The 18323-nt window shown below is 41.9% G+C and overlaps 1 protein-coding gene across 1 annotated transcript in view; it reads right to left on the reverse strand.

Moving 5' to 3' along the window:
- The window catches only part of RAB31 (RAB31, member RAS oncogene family), a 39049-nt gene extending 24053 nt beyond the window's left edge, over positions 1-14996 (reverse strand). Inside the window, 3 exon segments of the mRNA XM_009318589.1 lie at positions 11881-11962; positions 14585-14664; positions 14964-14996. Of these exon segments, the coding sequence (XP_009316864.1) occupies positions 11881-11962; positions 14585-14664; positions 14964-14996 (195 nt within the window).
- Positions 14997-18323: the final 3327 nt, after the last annotated feature.

Raw genomic sequence — 18323 nt, forward strand, 5'->3', positions numbered from 1 at the left:
GGCAGGTGACCTTATCATAGAAGGATATCAAATGAGTTAAACAGGACTTTCCCTTTGTGAACCCATGTTGAATGTGCCTGATGATTACATTATTCTTTAAATGCCTTTCAATAGTACCCAGTATGATCTTCTCCATAATTTTTCCAGGAACTGAGGTTAGACTAACAGGTCTGTAGTTCCCTGGGTCTTGCCTCACATCCTTTCTGTAAACTGCAATAACTTTGGCTAGCTTCCAGTCACCAGGGACCTCCCAAGACCTTTGGTAGATGATCGAGAGGGGTCCTGCCATAACATCCACTAGCTCCTTCAGGACTCTGGGATGAATCCCACCAGGCCCCATGGACTTATGAACATTCAGCTGATACAGCTGGTCCCTTATAATTTCAGTGTCCACAAATGGAAAGTCACTGTTCCCACACTCGTGGTCCTCTGACTCAGGGGACCGGGCGGCCCAAGGTCTGTCAGTGTTATTAAAGACTGAGGCAAAAAACGCATTGAATGCCTCCACTTTTTCTTCATCCCTATTAGTCAGATGACCGTCTTCAACAAGTATAGGTCCAATATCGGTCCAATGTTTTCTTTAGACCTCCTCTTGCTATTAACGTACTTAAAGCCCTTCGTGTTATCTGAAACAACACCGGCCAGTTTCAACTCTAATTGAGCTTCAGCCTTTCATGTCTTCTCCCTGCATAAACGAACCACAGCTCTGCACTCTTCCTGCGACGCCTGAACTCGCTTCGAGATATCATACCGTTCCTTTTTCCTCTTGAGCTCCAAAAGGAGTTCCCTGTTCAGCCAAGCTGGTCTTCTGCCTTGCTTGCTTGACTTATGACACAGTGGAATTGCCTACTCCTGTGCTTCTAAAAGGCGGTTCTTAAAGACTGACCAGCACTCGTGGACTCCTAAGCCCTCAAACACAGATTCCCAGGATACTCTGCTAAATAGCTCCCTGAATAGCTTAAAGTTTGCTCTCCTGAAGCCCAGGGTAGTACTCTGCTGTCCTTGTTTCTCATTACACTCAACCATTTCATGATCACTGTGGCCAAGGCAGCCACCTACCATCACATCACCCATGAGTCCTTCTCTATTCACAAATAGCAAGTCTAGGAGGGCATCTTTCCTAGTTGGCTCACTGAATACCTGTGACAAGAAGTTATCTCCTACAAACTTCAAGAATTTCCAAGACCTGCTCATCAACACGTGTTGCGTTAAAGTAGCCTGAAAATCAGGGACCTTAATTGTGGAGGGTAGATCTGACCTTTCATGGTGTATGCACACTCCTCCCAGTCTGTAAACTCCTGGAAAATAGCAACATACCCTACACACATGCTGATTTGGTCTTAATCTAGATTACATGGTATTCATGATTTTACAAAGAGCTCTCAGATAACAGTAATCACACTTCACAGGAGCCATGCAGTTAAACTCACATGCTTCAAATTCCTTCAATACTGGCTCAGAAAGCACACTGAGAACCTGTACAACATCTTGGGAATTTCTCTGCCTTTTCTTCTGACCAGGTGACAAGAACACTTTCCATAATAGCTATTTCACTGAAGAATATTGCCAGTGTTAGGGCCAGAAAGTAAAAATAAAAATAATAATTTTAAAAAAACAAACAGAGAAGCAGACCTCTTCCACTGGATCCTGGACAAGTAGAACCAGATGCAAACTGGAACCAGCATGCAAACTACCATTTTTTGGGTAGGATTAATTTTTAGCTGGATTCCCAAACCAGCTTGTTGTGCATCAGATAAGCCCCAGGCTCAGCCGAAAGGAAGGGGTGGGAAAACATGGCTGAGAAAAAGGAGGAAGGACAGACCACTAGAAGCCAGATTCACATGAGTTTAGACCACACTCAAATAGCTCTGCACTTGCAGAACTACTTTGTGCACATCTCTGCTGGTACAGTCTACTGCCATAGCAGTTTTACTCTTTTTTTCCTATAATGGAAGCAATAATAATTTTAAATCAGTGCAGGTAATATGCAGAAACAAAGAAAACTTCTTTTGAAATGTTTTTGGAGATTAATCACTTCAACAGTGTGTTGCATTTCAGTAACAGAAAAGCCAAACGATGTCAAACTATGCTTGACCTGCTCCTTGTGTCAAGAAACATAAAAAGTGGCGACCAGACACGCAGCGTGTGGGAGGAATGCAGTTCCTCTGCTATTTAAAACAAAATAATCTACTTAAATATTCCAATTCCTCACAAGCTTGGAAAGAGGGAATGCAAGACGACAGCAAGCTAGGCTCGGAAAGGCAACTGCCTCTGAAAGGCACTCAGGTTCAGTAGTTGTTAACACATAAGTATGACCTCCCTACTCTACTGAAAATCTATTTACTTGCTCAGCTGACAGGACAGTTATTTCCTCTTTCATGATTCTACAGTAATATTTTAGCTATAACGCCTTTTAAGAGGAGAAAACATTTCATCCATATTTGGGCATGTAGCTTCAGGATTTTTTTTTTTTTTAATATCAGGTGATAGATTTCATCTGGCATGTAAGTTTATATTCCTATTTGGATAAACCTGACACTCAAGATTTCATATTTTACATTGGACAAAGTGCCCAAAATGGGATTACAATGCATCTTAATGCTATTTCCTATGGCCTGTGAGGGAAAAAAAAAGTACTTTGAAATCGTTTAATAACAACTGAAAGTACACTAGTAACAGCTATTATCAGTTATCACAGTCCAGAATATCAAGTAAAAGCAAAATTAAATCCCCTTTGTCATGCTTTTGTACAGTCTAATAAACAAACATGATGATACACTATGTCCCAGTCATAAGAAATCACAGTTGTCCACAAGAAAACAGGAAAAGACTCTTTGCAACACTGAATGAATCAAGAGAGGTTGAAAAATTGTAACTCTGAGTAAGTTTCATGATCTAATAATAGACTCAACAAATGTGTTTTATGAGCATGGATTTTCCAATATCACAAACACACTAGTAAAAATTTTATGCAAATACTTATGTTTATTTGATGCTTCCCTCCCCCCCCCCCCCCCTTTTTTTTTTCTTTTATGTCAGTGCCCAAAAGCAAAGTCCTCTTCAATGTTTTTCTGGGCTAATTACCTGGAAAAAGAGAGTCACGCAAAATTAATGAAAGGGATACAAAATACTAATGTGCACATTTTTCACCTGCCAAGGACCAAATGTGGGACAGATGCCCAAAACAAGCGACATACAAAAAATCAGCTCACAAAATTAAATCTCACAGGACTACCTTCTGTATTATAAATTACAATGTCTATAACCTTGATTTTATAGCTCAGTATTTCTGTATCCAGTAATTCCCAAGAAAATTAGGAGAAACAGGAGCAGTTCGAGATTTGGCATGAGAACAGCTCTGCTTCTCGAGAAGGACCACCTAAAACGCTCGGGCAGCTGCTCCTGGCTCTGCCACACAGACACCCAGGTCACAACCCCAACTTTCCGGGGAGTCAGCCCCTCTATAAGCCGCAGCCGAGAGCAGCGCTCTGGCAGATGTCACCCCTACCTGCAGCCAAGCAGCAGCTCACATCACCTTGGGCTAACAGGGAAACACAGACCTGAAACAGTCGTCTATCAGCTCCCGCCATCACAAATAACCAGTTTCAAAAGCTGATCAAGGTCCAGCCTAAAATCATTTGCAGTTTTTTTCCATGATACTTCTATGGGGATCATATTATTTTGACGATTAATAAAATTCTGAATTCCTAATTACTAAATTACTTATAATTTACTTGCACCTTGACTTACTAAAATTGAAGCATCAATGCTTACCTTTAGCTGAAATATGAATATAGAGCAGTCTTGCAGTCTTAACTTTGCCAGTCTGCTAAACCAGGCTCTTCCAGTCTGAAGATAAGGTAATGGGAAGAACGCAGGGTCTAATCGCCTTTCTCTGCGCCTGGTCCAGCTTCAGTTCATCTTTCCTGACTGCTGGTGACCAGGTTTGTATGCAGCACTCTAGCTATAAAACAGCCTTAACTGCACTTCCCCTAACATGTAGCACATTTCTTACGGCTGCATCATACACACATGACCATCCTTTAACCAATAAATACATTCACAGGCGGCTTTCCTCCTCTGTTTCCAAAAAAAATCACCTACAACTTTACAGCATGTATTTTTGTTGGGAGTCAAAAGGTAGAGGGACTTGCTACTTATACTACTGAATTTCATCCCTGTTTCCCACCATGTCGTTCTAGGCACTGGGAATACCTCCCGCCTTTGTATAATGGGTAAACTATCATTAGAATCATTAAGGTTGGAAAAGACCTCTAAGATCATCGAGTCCAACCATCGACCCAACACCACCATGCCCACTAAACCATGTCCCTAAGCACCTCATCTACACGTCTTTTAAATACCTCCAGGGATGGGGACTCAACCACTTCCCTGGGCAGCCTGGTCCAATGTTTCACCACTCTTTCAGTAAAGAAATTTCTCCTCATGTCCAAGCACTAGCAGCTCACCTACTGTGGAAATTTGAAGTCCTGTGCCTCTCATTCAGTACCCACAAAAAGTTTGCCTATTTGCAAATACTGACCCACTTCATCACTCATTTGAAATCATTTAATAACAACTGAGAGTATACTATTAACAACTATTATCCGTTATCACAGTACAGAATATCAAATAAAAGCAAAATTAAATCCCCTTTGTCATTCTTTTGTACAGTCTAATAAACAAACATCACTCATTAGGCCTGTTCTGCTTTCATAGGGGTTGATAACAACTTGTGAGGCTGAGGTCACTAAACCATGCAATGCAACAGTTAAGTTGTAAGGGTACATTTTCCAATTCAACAGCTACAGCCAGGCTGAAAGGGCCATTCAAAATATAAATAAGAAACTAACTTTATCAAAGACATGCCAAAAACCAAAAATCAATGACTTGTGTAGCTTCATGCAGACTTTTAAGATTCTATTCCTTAGAGCATGCCACACAGTGTGCTACATACCCACACAGCCACGTAAGTACAGGTGCAATGCTAACTGGGTTCAGAGCACCTTCGTACTCGTGCTCCTCTACCAACACGTCCACTTTGCACTTGCGGTTCATCATCTCTGCCACTAAGGAAGAAGTAGTGAGGCCACATGCGCATTATGAAATTTCCTCTGAAAGCAGGTCCCCTTTTTCCCTCAGGATCCGACTAGAAGCTGTCCAACCTTTACAGCTGTACAGCCCTGCAGCACAGAGGACAAATTCAGTCTTAGGTGTTGCAAATGCAAGTTCAGCATAACCAGAGCAGCTCTCGTTGATTCCAGGAGTATTTTGGTATTCTGCAACCCCTCATCTGGCCATCTCACTGAAGTCAACAGAAGCTTTGCCCTTGCAAAGGGCAGAAAAATGGAACCAACCAGCCATTAAGGAATTTACCACCTATTTAAAAGCTCTGTAGGATTTTGCTTGCTGTTTCCTGTGCATCTCATCATGGAGGGGTATATTTGGTTATAGGTAATGCTTTTCACATTTCCTCTGTACTAACAGTACAAAACGGGGAAGAAGAAAAACCCACAGGTAGCCGTATCGCAATACTTACAAGAGAAAAACAAATTCAAGGGAACACAACGTAAATCACACCCGAGCCATGGTAGTGGAAGTCTCTTAACCATGTGTTATGTAATGCTGGTTTAGAAAGCAAAACAGAGGCCAAAAAAATACAGAAATAAAGAACTACCACTCCTGCCTATTTATATAAAGGCTGACAAATGCTGCTGAAGACAGTCTGGATTCATTCAATCTGCCAGGCACACCAGGGAACGCTAATTCCTGTCAGCATCTCTCCGCACCATCCTGTAGCGCTACACCCAATGCTGGCTTTCTGCCACAGCAGGGCTGTCTCTTCCAAATGCCACAGCCAAGAGGAAAAAAAACAAAAACAAAAACACCCCTCCCCCCCAATCCTCTATTGGTTGCTTTTACCATCCTAGACTGTAAAGAACATCACTTGTTCTTGCTGCAAAAGGATTATAATTCTGCCTACAAGCATGGCAGAAAGGGTAAGGATGCACAGAGTAAGCAGAATCAGACCAGCGCTCAGCACGTTATGCACCTTCTCACGTCAAGGGCTGAATTCAGCTAGGGTTTTTCCACACGGTGCCTTTTCAAGCATCTGCAGGTGCACAGCAGCACAAGACTTGCTTCCTGACAGCTGTAATCATTTGACTAGATTTCATTCCCATTCTTGGGAAGCTGCTCTCTATGTACGTTGCACCTGAGTGGCCAAGACCAAACCTTTTGGCTCCTCTCAAGGTCAGAGATCCTTACCCTTTCTTTATCCGGGTGCCGTTAATGGTAAGGACAGCCACAGCTTCTGGCTCTCTGCTAGCCACTTACGTGTGCGGGCAGTGACATAGCTCTGCAACTTCCTTCCCCTTCCTATTACACATACTTACCTTTCCAGACCAGGACCTTCATGCACCTCAGTCCCCTTGCTCAGTAGTCCATTCCCAGCCCCTCTGCAGGTGATTTTGGGTGTCCTGTTTCTCCTATCCTTGGCCCTTCCTACCACATCACCCCCACAAACCCCTTCAGTCCTGTCCCCAAACCCACCTGAAGCACATTCCTCCTCACGCTTTGGCCCCCGTTCCTACAACCTGAACTGCTGAGGTTCTCGTGGTGAAGATCATGTTAGACCAGTGCCAGAAACACGTTACTACCAGCCTGTTCAGGAGAGCTGCCTTAACTGCTTCCGTGGATCAGGTAAGCACCCACGGGGGAAGAGCCAGACATTGCCACCACTGCGACTGGGTTGCACGAGCTCATTGAAGCGGTCCGTGCACCATGAACAGTACCTATTCCACAGCTTGGGAGCCTCTACTTGCCCAAGTCTGGGCATTTACATGCCCTGTTCCTACCACCTTCGAGGCAGTGGCTGCCAACAAACAGAGAATCAGGGTGTGGAGAGAAGCAAAGGCAAAAACCAGAAGCATCAAAGAGATTATCCTAACACAAGAAGCGGCACAGGGAGGGATACAAAATTCCTGACATTCTCAGCTGGCAAAGAGCGAATGGAAAAATGTTGTGCACGAAAGCCACTATCAGATACCATTTAGCATTTTATAACCTTGAGTAGTTTTTCCTACATGATTGAAGGCTGAGATTCCATTTCTCAGGATTTGCAAGCTGAATAAATCAGGAAAGATCTGTCTGTCTCTGACCTACAGGTATTTTTTGCTAGTTAAATTGAAGAAGATATATATATATATATTAAAAAAAAGAGCATTTTTCTCAAATACGTTAGAATTCTTGAAGAGGGAAAAATTCCAGTATTTTAGGATAATCTTTTGAAGATATTTTAAATAAGCAGAAAACAAATGTTTGCAACATCACAGAAGTGACCTGTGCTTAGCCCTTCTGAAGCTCAGTCATTAAACAAAGGATACAAAAGAGACTACACCTAAACCGCGTCTCACTGTCAAGCTACACACGCCTCAAGTTTCTTGAAACTTAAGAAAAAACACATCCACATGCATCTCAAATGATTTACCATGCTTTACGCTCATTCTAAAAATAGTAAAAATAACATATTCACTTACTAGCTCTAGTGCCACTTGTGCTCTCACAAACGCATGTACTGCCAAATCACCTGTTGACCTTTGCAGCACGCAAGCAGTATCTCACTGCAGGGAGGTCCTTACACCACACACAAGGAACCACCTCCACACTGACTGAGCTGTGGGCTGCCATCAGGGTCACCTATATAAAACTGTAGAGCAAAATCCAGGCCACGTCTTGACTGCGGAAGTAATTCAAGTCCTTGATAGTTGGTGTAAACTCCTCTCAGGATAGTCTGGTTTCAGAGGAAGCATCCATAAGCTCAGTGATTAAGTTGCTCAGCTTAGGGGAAACGTCCCAGTCAAGACTGTGGCAAGGACAAGTCCTCCTCTCAAGGAGCATTTTCACCCCCTACCTTGTGACACTGTCTCTGAATCACCAGGACAACTACTGTCACTCAGAAAAGAGGGGGCTATAAAGCGCTGCAGATATCTCATCAGTCAGCCTTTTCCTGGAAATGGAGCAGTTTAAAAAAAAAAAAGCCCACAATGCAGGGTAATTCCTATCAAGGTTTAAATTGGGCTCCAGTAATTGAGGCTCCTTCTATTAAACAAAATTAAAAATCCCAGAGTTCAACACAGTAAATTTAAAAAGGACAGAGATAAATTTTCCTGCCCTAGAAACATGGCCCTCAGGCTCCCTAACTATTTGCTACAATATTCCTCAGCTGGCAAAATGGAAAGCTGGCAGCCACCCAAGGTATTCAGACAAAGCATTGTAATTAGAACCTACTTAGGACACCATGAACCAAAATATATGCTAATAAAAACATCATTAACTAACTTGTGAAGAGACTTTTCTTAGGGGAGGGAATCTTTGCTAACAATAACATAATTGTCGTGCATTTAAGTCCTGAAGTCCACGGCAACAATTTAAAGCTGATGGGGAAGAAGTGAGATAGGGAAAAAAGTGACATTTGGAAAATAGTGGGGTGGAGGGAAAGTGACTCTGAGAACCAGAATAAAGCAAGCTTGTCTGATAGCACACCAACACAAAGCAACTGGGTCTGCAGAGACCAGTACTTAGGCACAGAAAAGTAGGGGGATTTTGTTAAGTGTGCTGCCAGTTTAAGGTTCTCCCTACCCAAAAAAGGGAAAAGAAAAAACAAGATAAAAGGATTAAGAAGCTCTCTCCTTTTGTAATCAAGTACAACGTGAATTTTCCACAGCGAGAGCTGCTGGAGAGCCACATACCCCTCCCCAGGGTCTCCTCTGGGAAGCACGCTGAGCATTCGCTCCCACCAAGGCTATGATAGAAACACTTTTGATCTCCATTTTCTGCTGCATTATTGTCATTCTGCAGAAGTGATGTTTGCTCGTTATTTCCCACAAAATGGCAATTCTGGTTCTTCTCTACTCTGCCTACAGTTCCGAGTTTCCTGACACAAAAGAAATAAAATGTTATATCTATTATCCATATGAATCAGGAGTTATCTGTTCTCCATGACCAACCTCTGACTGGCTGGCCTGTATATTAAGGTTCTTCAACTAACTCAGCTGTTCCTACAAGCTTTTAAACCCAGCAATGACCAGCACTTCTGAAGGCTTGCAACGTTACAAGTGGCTATGTGAAAGTTGATTTAATGCCTCAAGGGGGTGCTGAGTGCTTCCAGCTGGCTTCTCTGAGCACCCAGGACACGGCTCCTTTTCAGAAGCAGCCACATGAATTTCCAGTTTCGCTCAGCTGATGGAAGGCAGCCAGAAGGCACACTGGTTCTCACAGAGCATTGCTTAAGTAAGGGCTTGTGACTAAGATATTTAAGAGTGGTTGCCCTACACTCTCCAAGCTGGCAGTTTGTTGCCCAGAGACACTCATGAAAAAGGAGGAGAAAATTCATGAAAAAGGAGAAACTCATGAACGAGGAGCACAGAAGTGCTGCTGCAGTTGTTTCCGCTTGCCCGCTCTACCATGGTTAAGGTTCAAGCTTAACTTTCATGAGTACGGCTTCAGTTAAATCTCACCTGGGGATCGTCTGCTGTGAAGGCTCCACATCAGCACATAGACACAGCAACAGCTGGCACAGCTGGGGAAGCACAGAGCACCCCAACTCCAAGTCCTGTGCTTGGCCTTGCGTTTAGGAGAACAAAGCCAAACAAAGGCAATGTTGAAAGAGGAGGAAGTCCTAAACACTGCTATCAGCAGTATAGACAATAGGGGCATTGACGAAACTTCCAGACTTCAGCAGTGGCAGATAAAACCTCAACAAAAATCACAAAGAACAAGGGAAGGACAACAGCTCTCAAAGCAGAAACACCACTCGGAAGACATTTATTAGTACACTATGAAAAATAGCAACAGGCCCAGAGGTTGGGGTGGGCTGGAAGCTTTGGGTCATCACTGTTGTTCAGAGGACAACGAGAAAGAAATTAACGGGGGAGACATTTGTTCTTGAATAGCAGATCAGAAGGAGCAACACAAGACAAAGTAACCAGAATCCCAGTTACAAATTAAAATGAATAAGCTATTGAGAAGCATCATGTGTTTAGCTGTAAAACGGGGATGTTCTAGGACAGAGAACGACCTGAAACAGTATGGACATCACCTTGGGAAACTTGTCTGCCTCAGTAGTTAGCACTCAACACCCATCAACTTCGTTTACTGTATCACCCAGTTTCCTAGAGTCCTAGTGAAGGATTGGGAATACACTGTGCAAACACAGAAGAGAAAGATGGTCCCTGGCCTAAAGAGGTTATAATTCACGATTACACATGAAAACCTGTAACATAACTTATCTGTAATAGATTGTGAGCAATTTAACAAGGTTTGTGGTGGTCACTGCTCATCATTGTTGGACACAAAGAAAAGGAAAGCAGACGTTTGAAAAATGACGAGCTTAAAAAAAAAAACTGAGCGGAAACATAAGGGACGAGATGGGAAGGATGGATTTTGTGTCCAAGAGTCAGAGCTCAGTCAGAGATTTCCTGCCTCAAATGAGGCATCATTTAGTTCAGTAAATACAACTTTATTAATATTCACCTACTTTAAGAAAATGCTTTGAGAGTCTTAAGACTATGTGGGGAAATAGATTAATACTTATATCTAAATGTCAAGAACTGAGTTTTGCGTGCTAAAGAGCTAAAAGGAAAAAAAAAAAAGCAAGCAGAGCAGGGCAGCAGAGGGAAGAGAGAGAGAATAAGCAAGGAAACTCAAACCATGGGAAAGAAAACTGAACCTTTGCTACCTCTTGCAATAATTAGTCAGTTATCAGCTCCAGACCATGCAGAAATGGAACAAACAAGATTCAAGGGAAGGAATTATGCTATACTTCAAATATGTTTTTCAAGATCCGTTTTCTCGTCATAAATAACATACCGAATTGCTAAGAGTCAACAGATTTCATCAGGGCCACTTTACATCATGCTGTGCATTTATAAATAAAAGCACAAGCATTTTCTGCGCTTAAGAGCAAAAATCTTCATTGCCTGCAATTCACATACGAGGTACGGAGAATACAGTAGGATGTATCAGGACTGACATTACAGCCTGTATAAGCATCTCATTTTACCCCATCCTAACATGAGCATAGCTACATTTTTCTATGAACAGGAACAGTGCAATTTCACAAGAAAGTCTGAAGATATTTTAAAACATGTGCATGGGTTTCTCCATTTCTTTCAAACTTCTCAAAATAAATGTGGGCATATATTAAGAGAACTCTACAGCCTATTACTGCATACTACTGCCATTGAGGCTATTAAAAGAAACAAATAACCAACCAGGCCTACATACAGTCAATATGAACTAATGCCCACAAACTCCGTTATGGCTTTTTTGAAAAGCCAAAGGAAAAGCTACTTAATTTGAGCAATTCACTTCACACACTTGAAAAATCAAGACGAAAACCCTATGTGGTTCAGGTTGCTGGTGCTAATTTCCAAAATAATAACAGCAGACGCACCCTGTGCCCATATTCAATGTCCCAACTCAGGACGACCCCGGAGTCACCACCTAAGTTCAGACCACCCGCCAGCCCACGTGCTGGAAGCCAAGTACTTTCCAACACCAACAAAAGCTGCCACATGTAAACCTGATGAAACCAGAGGGGAGCTGGAGACCACTTGGGCACTGCCTGAGCTGTCTTGAGGAAAATGGCTGACAATTCACACCAGGTTTTGGGGTTTTGTAGGCAAGTGTTATGGTCAGCCTGCCTCTGCATTTTTCCCTGTTAAATGGTGACTGCTGACCACCTGCTTCACAGAGCCTTGCAAATATTCAGTAGGTTTATACTTACAAAGTCTTCTGAAGATGAAAGGCTTAGAAAAAGTACGCCAACACATTAGAAGAGACCAGGATAACAAAGACATACTGCAAAGTAATACTCACCCGTTCCTGACCAGCTGTGTCCCAGATCAGAAATTTATGAAGCTCATTCCCACAAGGCACAGTTTTAGTCATGAAGGATGCTCTGAAAAGAAGGAAGCAGCAGAAATTTCTAACGTGACCGACACTCTGAATATGCAACCTATAGATCTTAGCCAGTTCTGCTGGGTTAGACTGCATATGGGGAAACTCCAAAATCTTGATAGAATGCCTAGGGAAGTGAAAGTCTCCTTTTTCTCAGATAAAATATATGATACCTATATATGTATTTTAAAAGAGGGGAAAGGCCTCTGAGGTTCAGACTGCATTTGTGCATGAGCCCAGGAACACAAACGCGCCTGCCGCTCACGCATAGCTTCTGCCGCTAGCTGGCTATCTCCACCTTCTCGGTGATATGGACCTGAGAAAAAGGCATCGGCCAGCATCATACCAGGTAACAAATGTGCAACTTTTCAGTTAAACCTAGGAGGCTGGATCACCAGGGAACAGAAAAGTCACCTGCTGGAATGCACGTGGTGAACAAATGGAAGAAAGTTCTTCCCCCTCTCAACTCAGATGAAGAAATCTTAGTGGCTTCTTGTATTTTTGGAGGAAATGCAATTTGTCTATGTTTTCACAGTGTGATTTTTCTTCTTTTAGGAAAGAGGGTTACAAATTTATAGGCAGCATTTCAATTGAAAGCTGTCTAGGAGAGACTGCCAAACTGTGGTAGATTTTTTTTCTCCCCCCATCCTATCTAGACACTGCTGAACAATTTCTGTTGTGGTAACTTTTTTCCTGGCTCATAAAGATGCATTTGATACAATGCACTGTCATTAGAAAAGCACCAAATGACATCTAATGACATATGTCTGATCAAAACATTTCCTGAGAATGATACACCAGACTTCTCCTCTACAGCCATCTGCAAATTGCTTGAATTTAACAATGCTGCATTGCTTATAAAAATATTAAGTAAGGCAAAAAAAAGCAGCAGCATTTTCTTTGGTTATTTTCAGGGTGCATGCTTTCAGTTGTCACTCTTCTTCTCAAAGCATTAAGCAACACTTTACAGCTTCAAAACCAGGAACTTTAGAGCCGCAGCAGCTACTGTAGATTGCAAGTATTGTATATTTAAAACGTTTGATTAATTTGGAAGAAAATAAAAATAAGAACCTTATCTATATAGACAAGTAATATCACCTGCATGCAAGCTAGCCCTCACATTTTAATCCTCAAATAGAAAAATAATTTCCCTCTGTTATTATAATCATGAAATTTAAAGGGATTCTTTTTTTCCATTTGAGCAGAAGACATTTACTTAGCAACAACAACTACTTGGGGAAAAGGCTGCTGATGATTTAGAAGTAAAGAACCACTCAAGTTCCCACCAATTCCTTCACTGCAAGTAAGTGTCCTTCAGTCAGTAATGTTACTCATTACATGCTTCCTTTCTCTCCATCCATTTTTCTCTATTCATTACATTCAGGAGTCCAAAATTGTCCTGGAACTTCAACATGCAACTTCCAGCTGAGACTCATGCATTGAAAGGCAGAGCTTTGGAAGATATTGTCTAACCCTCTAAAAACACAGAGCAATCAATACCAACCCTTCACAGACAATTTAAAACAGCTCTAACACACAAGCCAGATCAGCCCTTCCCACCCAAATTACTCCTTTGTGAACATTACATATTAGCTTCTTTTCCCACAAGAAATCAATAATTTTCAAAATTTTCCAGGTTAACGTTGGACTTGGCAGATTTGTCCCTAAGACGTTAAAAGAAAAAAATTTGGAATTAAAGACAACTACAGGACTAATAGGCTTCTGATGGTCTGACACACGGAAGCTTGGCAGTTTCCAAAGAAGAACAGGTGTGAATTAATTATACTTAGTTTAAATTACATTGTCCCTATTTTGAGAAAGACAGGATAATGTAACATGTCCTAAACCTAAATGAAAGGATGTCCACATCTGGGAACAGACATTGTCCATGTTCCAGCCCAGCCTGGCAGGACACACAACGTAGGTACATTAAAGGCCTCCCCATGGTTCTCCTGCCATTACTCAGCCATGGGGTGTCCTGGTCATTGTGCAGATCACAGCCTCTTTGGGTTGTGAGGTTTTGGTTCTTTAAGCTCCAAGGATCAGATTTGATACCCCACTGACCAGTGGGAACTAAAGTGATTTTAATCCTAAGGTCCTATGACCAAAATACAATGTAAAGTGGGAAGCTCTTGACAAGACAAAAAGAAAAGGATACCAGCCAAGTAAGACATCTAAGAATCTCTTGGTGTAAGATGGGTGAAGAAAAACAAAACAGAGCAGCTGGAAGTCATGGCTATGCCCAACACAAGTCAGTACAGCGTGGTTCTGGACAGCCACAGAGAAGAGGCGATTTCAAGAGTCACCATTCACAGGAGGAGAACGGCAGAGCTCTGTCAGCCTCTCCATAACAGATTATGCTGCAATATAGTTAAGTTGAGGCCCCTGCTGTATTCCCAGAACAAGGAGAGCAGAGCAGACCTGGTTTGGGGCAGCCCCAGACTCTCTAAACAGGTAGCATGAGCTGAAAGCCATTAAAGGAGGTTCAGTGAGATTGATGAACTGGAGAAAAAAAGATACACAGTATTCAGAGCCTTGAAAGTAAGAAAAAGAAAGGAGCTCAGCAGAGGGCAGCGAGTTAAAAAATATATAGAAGAAAAAAGATTTTATGCGTGGTACTTACCCAATAGTAGGACTAATATTGTGATCAAAGTGGTCCTGGACAAATCGACAAACAATGCTCGATTTCCCAACCCCAGTATCCTGAAAATAAAGGAAGGCACGACAGTGAGTTCAGGAGACCCTAGATATCAATAATTCACTTGAAGAAATAGTCAAATATTAATCTGTGAAATTAAGTCTTCTCTAGTGGCAAGTGGGGCACGTCAAATATTTCAGAAGAAAAGCGAGCACATGAATTACCCTTTTCAGATGTCAGCATTGTGAATGGAGCTCCCTGGTCCCCTTCCCAACACTCCCTTCTCTCCAAGCCTTGTATTTTTTTTGGGTGGATTTTATATTCCTGTTTCAAGGACTGCAGTACTTCAAGCGTAACTATTTACTTGTACAAGAAAATCCTGCGCTTTCAAAGACATGGTGCGTTACCCAGCAAAACCAGAGAAACAATTTCATCCAGACCTGTTGCAAGGGCAGCCCAAGCATGCTTCCAAAACAGATTACTAACACCAACCTTTTAGTACACTGACAGCACTAACTTGGTAGAACTAACCTTTCCATGGCAAGACAAACAAGCCTGCTTGGTGGAAACTTTGCGGAGGCTTCAGGTGGTTTTGAAAAGGCAGGAGTCCAAAGAGTCCGATCCCCAGAGATGTGCAACTATCCCTGCGCAGGTTGTGTTACTGGACTGTGGTGAAACAGTGTTACTTTGAACGCAACACAACTTGTTCTCTGCACTGCAATGTGGCAGGCTGCTTCCATTTGGAGGAAAGTCTTGTTTTTACACACACACACCCCCAGATCAGTAAGGAAAAATAACGGCAGTACAGTACTAGAATAAAATTCAAAATAAACTCTGGGGTGGGGGGAGGGGAGAAAAACTTGACATTACTCAGAAATACTATTTTAAGCATTTAAGAGATGAACAACTTCCCCAAAAAGCTGCATTTTTCAGTTTGTCTCTGCTATTCCATGAAGCCTTGGATGGTAGGTAGAACAACATAAATTAGACAGAGAATTATCAAGGAAGAGGAATAGCAATATCACTATGTCTCCCATAGAATTGCAAAGAGCCTCCTTAGAGAAAAAAAAATGATGCCAGGAAATCGATCCTGACCTTTCCGAGACATTAACAATGACAGCCCAGGGTCCAATCTAACTCATTAAAAAGTCAATGGAAAGTTTTCTATTAATTTCATTGGAAGTGACTGCAGAACTACCAGATTGCACCTGGTAGTTCTATTTGTATCCACATTTTAAGACACTTGACTAATTTACATAAATGTCTCGAAAAGTGCCAAGACAAGAGAATACAGTTTGTTGAGAGCACTACATACATAACTACATATTAAAAAAAACCCCAATAAACCTTTGCCTTTCCTGTAACCAATTTTGCAATATTTCATCTTCTTTTTGAATATGAAAGAAAAAGAATGCCTGTAGTTAAGATTTCCTTTCACCATGTTCAAATTAAACTGTATCGCCACTGCAAGTGAAGCCTTTATAGACAGCACTTACTAGAAAACCACCATTTAAACTCTCATATGTAATTCAAAGCTGTCCTTAGTCAGCTTAAAAGCCATAATAAAAGCTCATGCTATACAGACGGTTGTTTATCTACTGTGTTCAATCAATAGGAAAAAAAGATCAAAGAGAGGAGCAGTGTTTAAAACCAGCCCCGTAGCCTTTGATCAATAGCAGCAACACATCCTGTTGCTATTCCCAAATTTTGCCTTCATTATCAATTCCAGCTGACATCTCTGTATAATTACTAGACCAGGATGGCAGAACACATTAAAAAAAAAAAAAAAAAAATTCCTCTGTGCTGCAACTGAGGCTCTAATTATTATTCCGGATTTTAAACGTTGTGGAGAAAGCGGAACTACCACCCACTGGGTGCGAGGAATTACATTTCCCTTTTGCGGGGACAGAATTTCTGCCACAGTGTTTGAAACTAGACATTGACTCCCGTGACCCAATGATACTTTAGTTTTGTGTACTTCCTTCAGCTCCCTTGACAGGTCACTCGGAAGGGCAACTGCAGTTACAGCACCTGAGCAAGAGGAGCCCGGTCTCTGGCAGGGATGTGACATCCATAAGCACAGATTAAAGCTTAGCCCATTTTCCTGGAAGCTCCTACCTCTTCATGTTGCAGTTCCTGGATCTTACTAACGTTTCGTGCTAACGTTAAATGAACTTTAAAAGTTTCTATTGCCCTTGCATCCCTCGCAAGAAGCACGGCTAAACTTAAGCCTGTGCCAGGCACAGTGATAGCCCTCAAATAGCTTAAAAACATTCTTACACTTGGGTTGGGGTTGCCTGGACTACCGAGAGGGCTAAATTTATCCCAGTGTAACTCCAGTAAAACCAATGGACTTGGACCACAAACGATACTGTCTCTAGGACGCCCACTGTTGTAGCCAGTGGCCAGTGCTTCCCAGGAGCCAGGCAATTTATTGCACCGAGGGGTTCTGTTGAAACAAGCACTCCCAGCTTCTGTTTTGTTGCCTGGAGGATACAGACGGCCGGCTACCGGAGTATAATTAGAGCACAGAGGGGAAGGAAGTAAAAAAGAAACAGCTTCCTCCTTAAGGCAGTGATTATCATTCCATCATAGGATTTAAAACTACTTAGTTTTCAGTCCATGTTACTGTACTTGCACCCATCAAACAAGATGCTCACCTGCCTGAAAGCAAAGCAAATCATGGTGTGTGAACATTATACAACAACTTGAAAACTTAGTAGAAATCTTTTACTGCCAATCAGACCTTATCTTTTACTGACAATAGGGAAACTATCTTTCAGGTCGATCCCACAGAAGTCAAGGAAAACATGGTTGCTTCAAAGAAGCAGAAAAGCCATTCACTTCTCGGCAATGCATTGAAATTAAACCTCCTTGCAAGGCTGTACAAAGCTTTCCTGCTGCCATCTGCTTTGTCCTTTATTATACGGTCTTCCTCTGCATACATCCATTTTTCTAACACCTGATGGGGATGATCATCCTTGTTTTGTTCCTTTTTCTTCAAAGGATTGTAACAGACTTGTCAAGCCACATGCCTGGGTAACATTCAGGCATGCAGATGACTTATTTTTTCAGTTCTCAAAGTTCTGCTTTTTGCCAGCTTTTTACACTCTCTAATCTGCTTTTCTTTTTTGTTTTGCTCCATGTTGGTGTACATATAACATCAAACATACACCAAGGAATAACATTTCGGCTTATGTAAAAAGGTCACAGAGGTACTGAGCTGAGTGGATTGGACAAGTTTCAGAAACCCAGAACATGTCCTCAGGAGTTATGTTGCGCTTTAAGGAACAGATCTTGCAATTCTTCAGAAAAATCATTATCCATGGGAAATCCAAGGGTTTCAGCACTATAACTAATTGACTCATCACGATCAAGAGCATACCATTCTATGAAAGGAATGGCAAGAACGGAATAAATATAAAAGAATTATTCTGAATCAAGGTGTTCATGATGCATTTGATGAGTCATTCATAGGACTAACTACATGTTTTGCTTTTTTCCTTTCTTCTTCATAAGCCTCATAGCACACTTACAAAATATCAGTTATAAACGGCATTGTACCGAGATAAGCAAAAGGGGTAGAGTAGGGTGGGGAGGAAGAAAAGGAGTAGAAATGTAATCCACAGTGAATGAACCGCTATTAGTTCACCAGAAGTAGCTACAACTTCAGAATCTCCCACTGGTCATCCAAAACAGATATGGAAATCTGAAGCCATATCAG

Source organism: Pygoscelis adeliae, unplaced genomic scaffold (genome assembly GCF_000699105.1).
Source record: "Pygoscelis adeliae isolate BGI_AS28 unplaced genomic scaffold, ASM69910v1 Scaffold42, whole genome shotgun sequence".
Lineage (NCBI taxonomy): Eukaryota > Metazoa > Chordata > Aves > Sphenisciformes > Spheniscidae > Pygoscelis > Pygoscelis adeliae.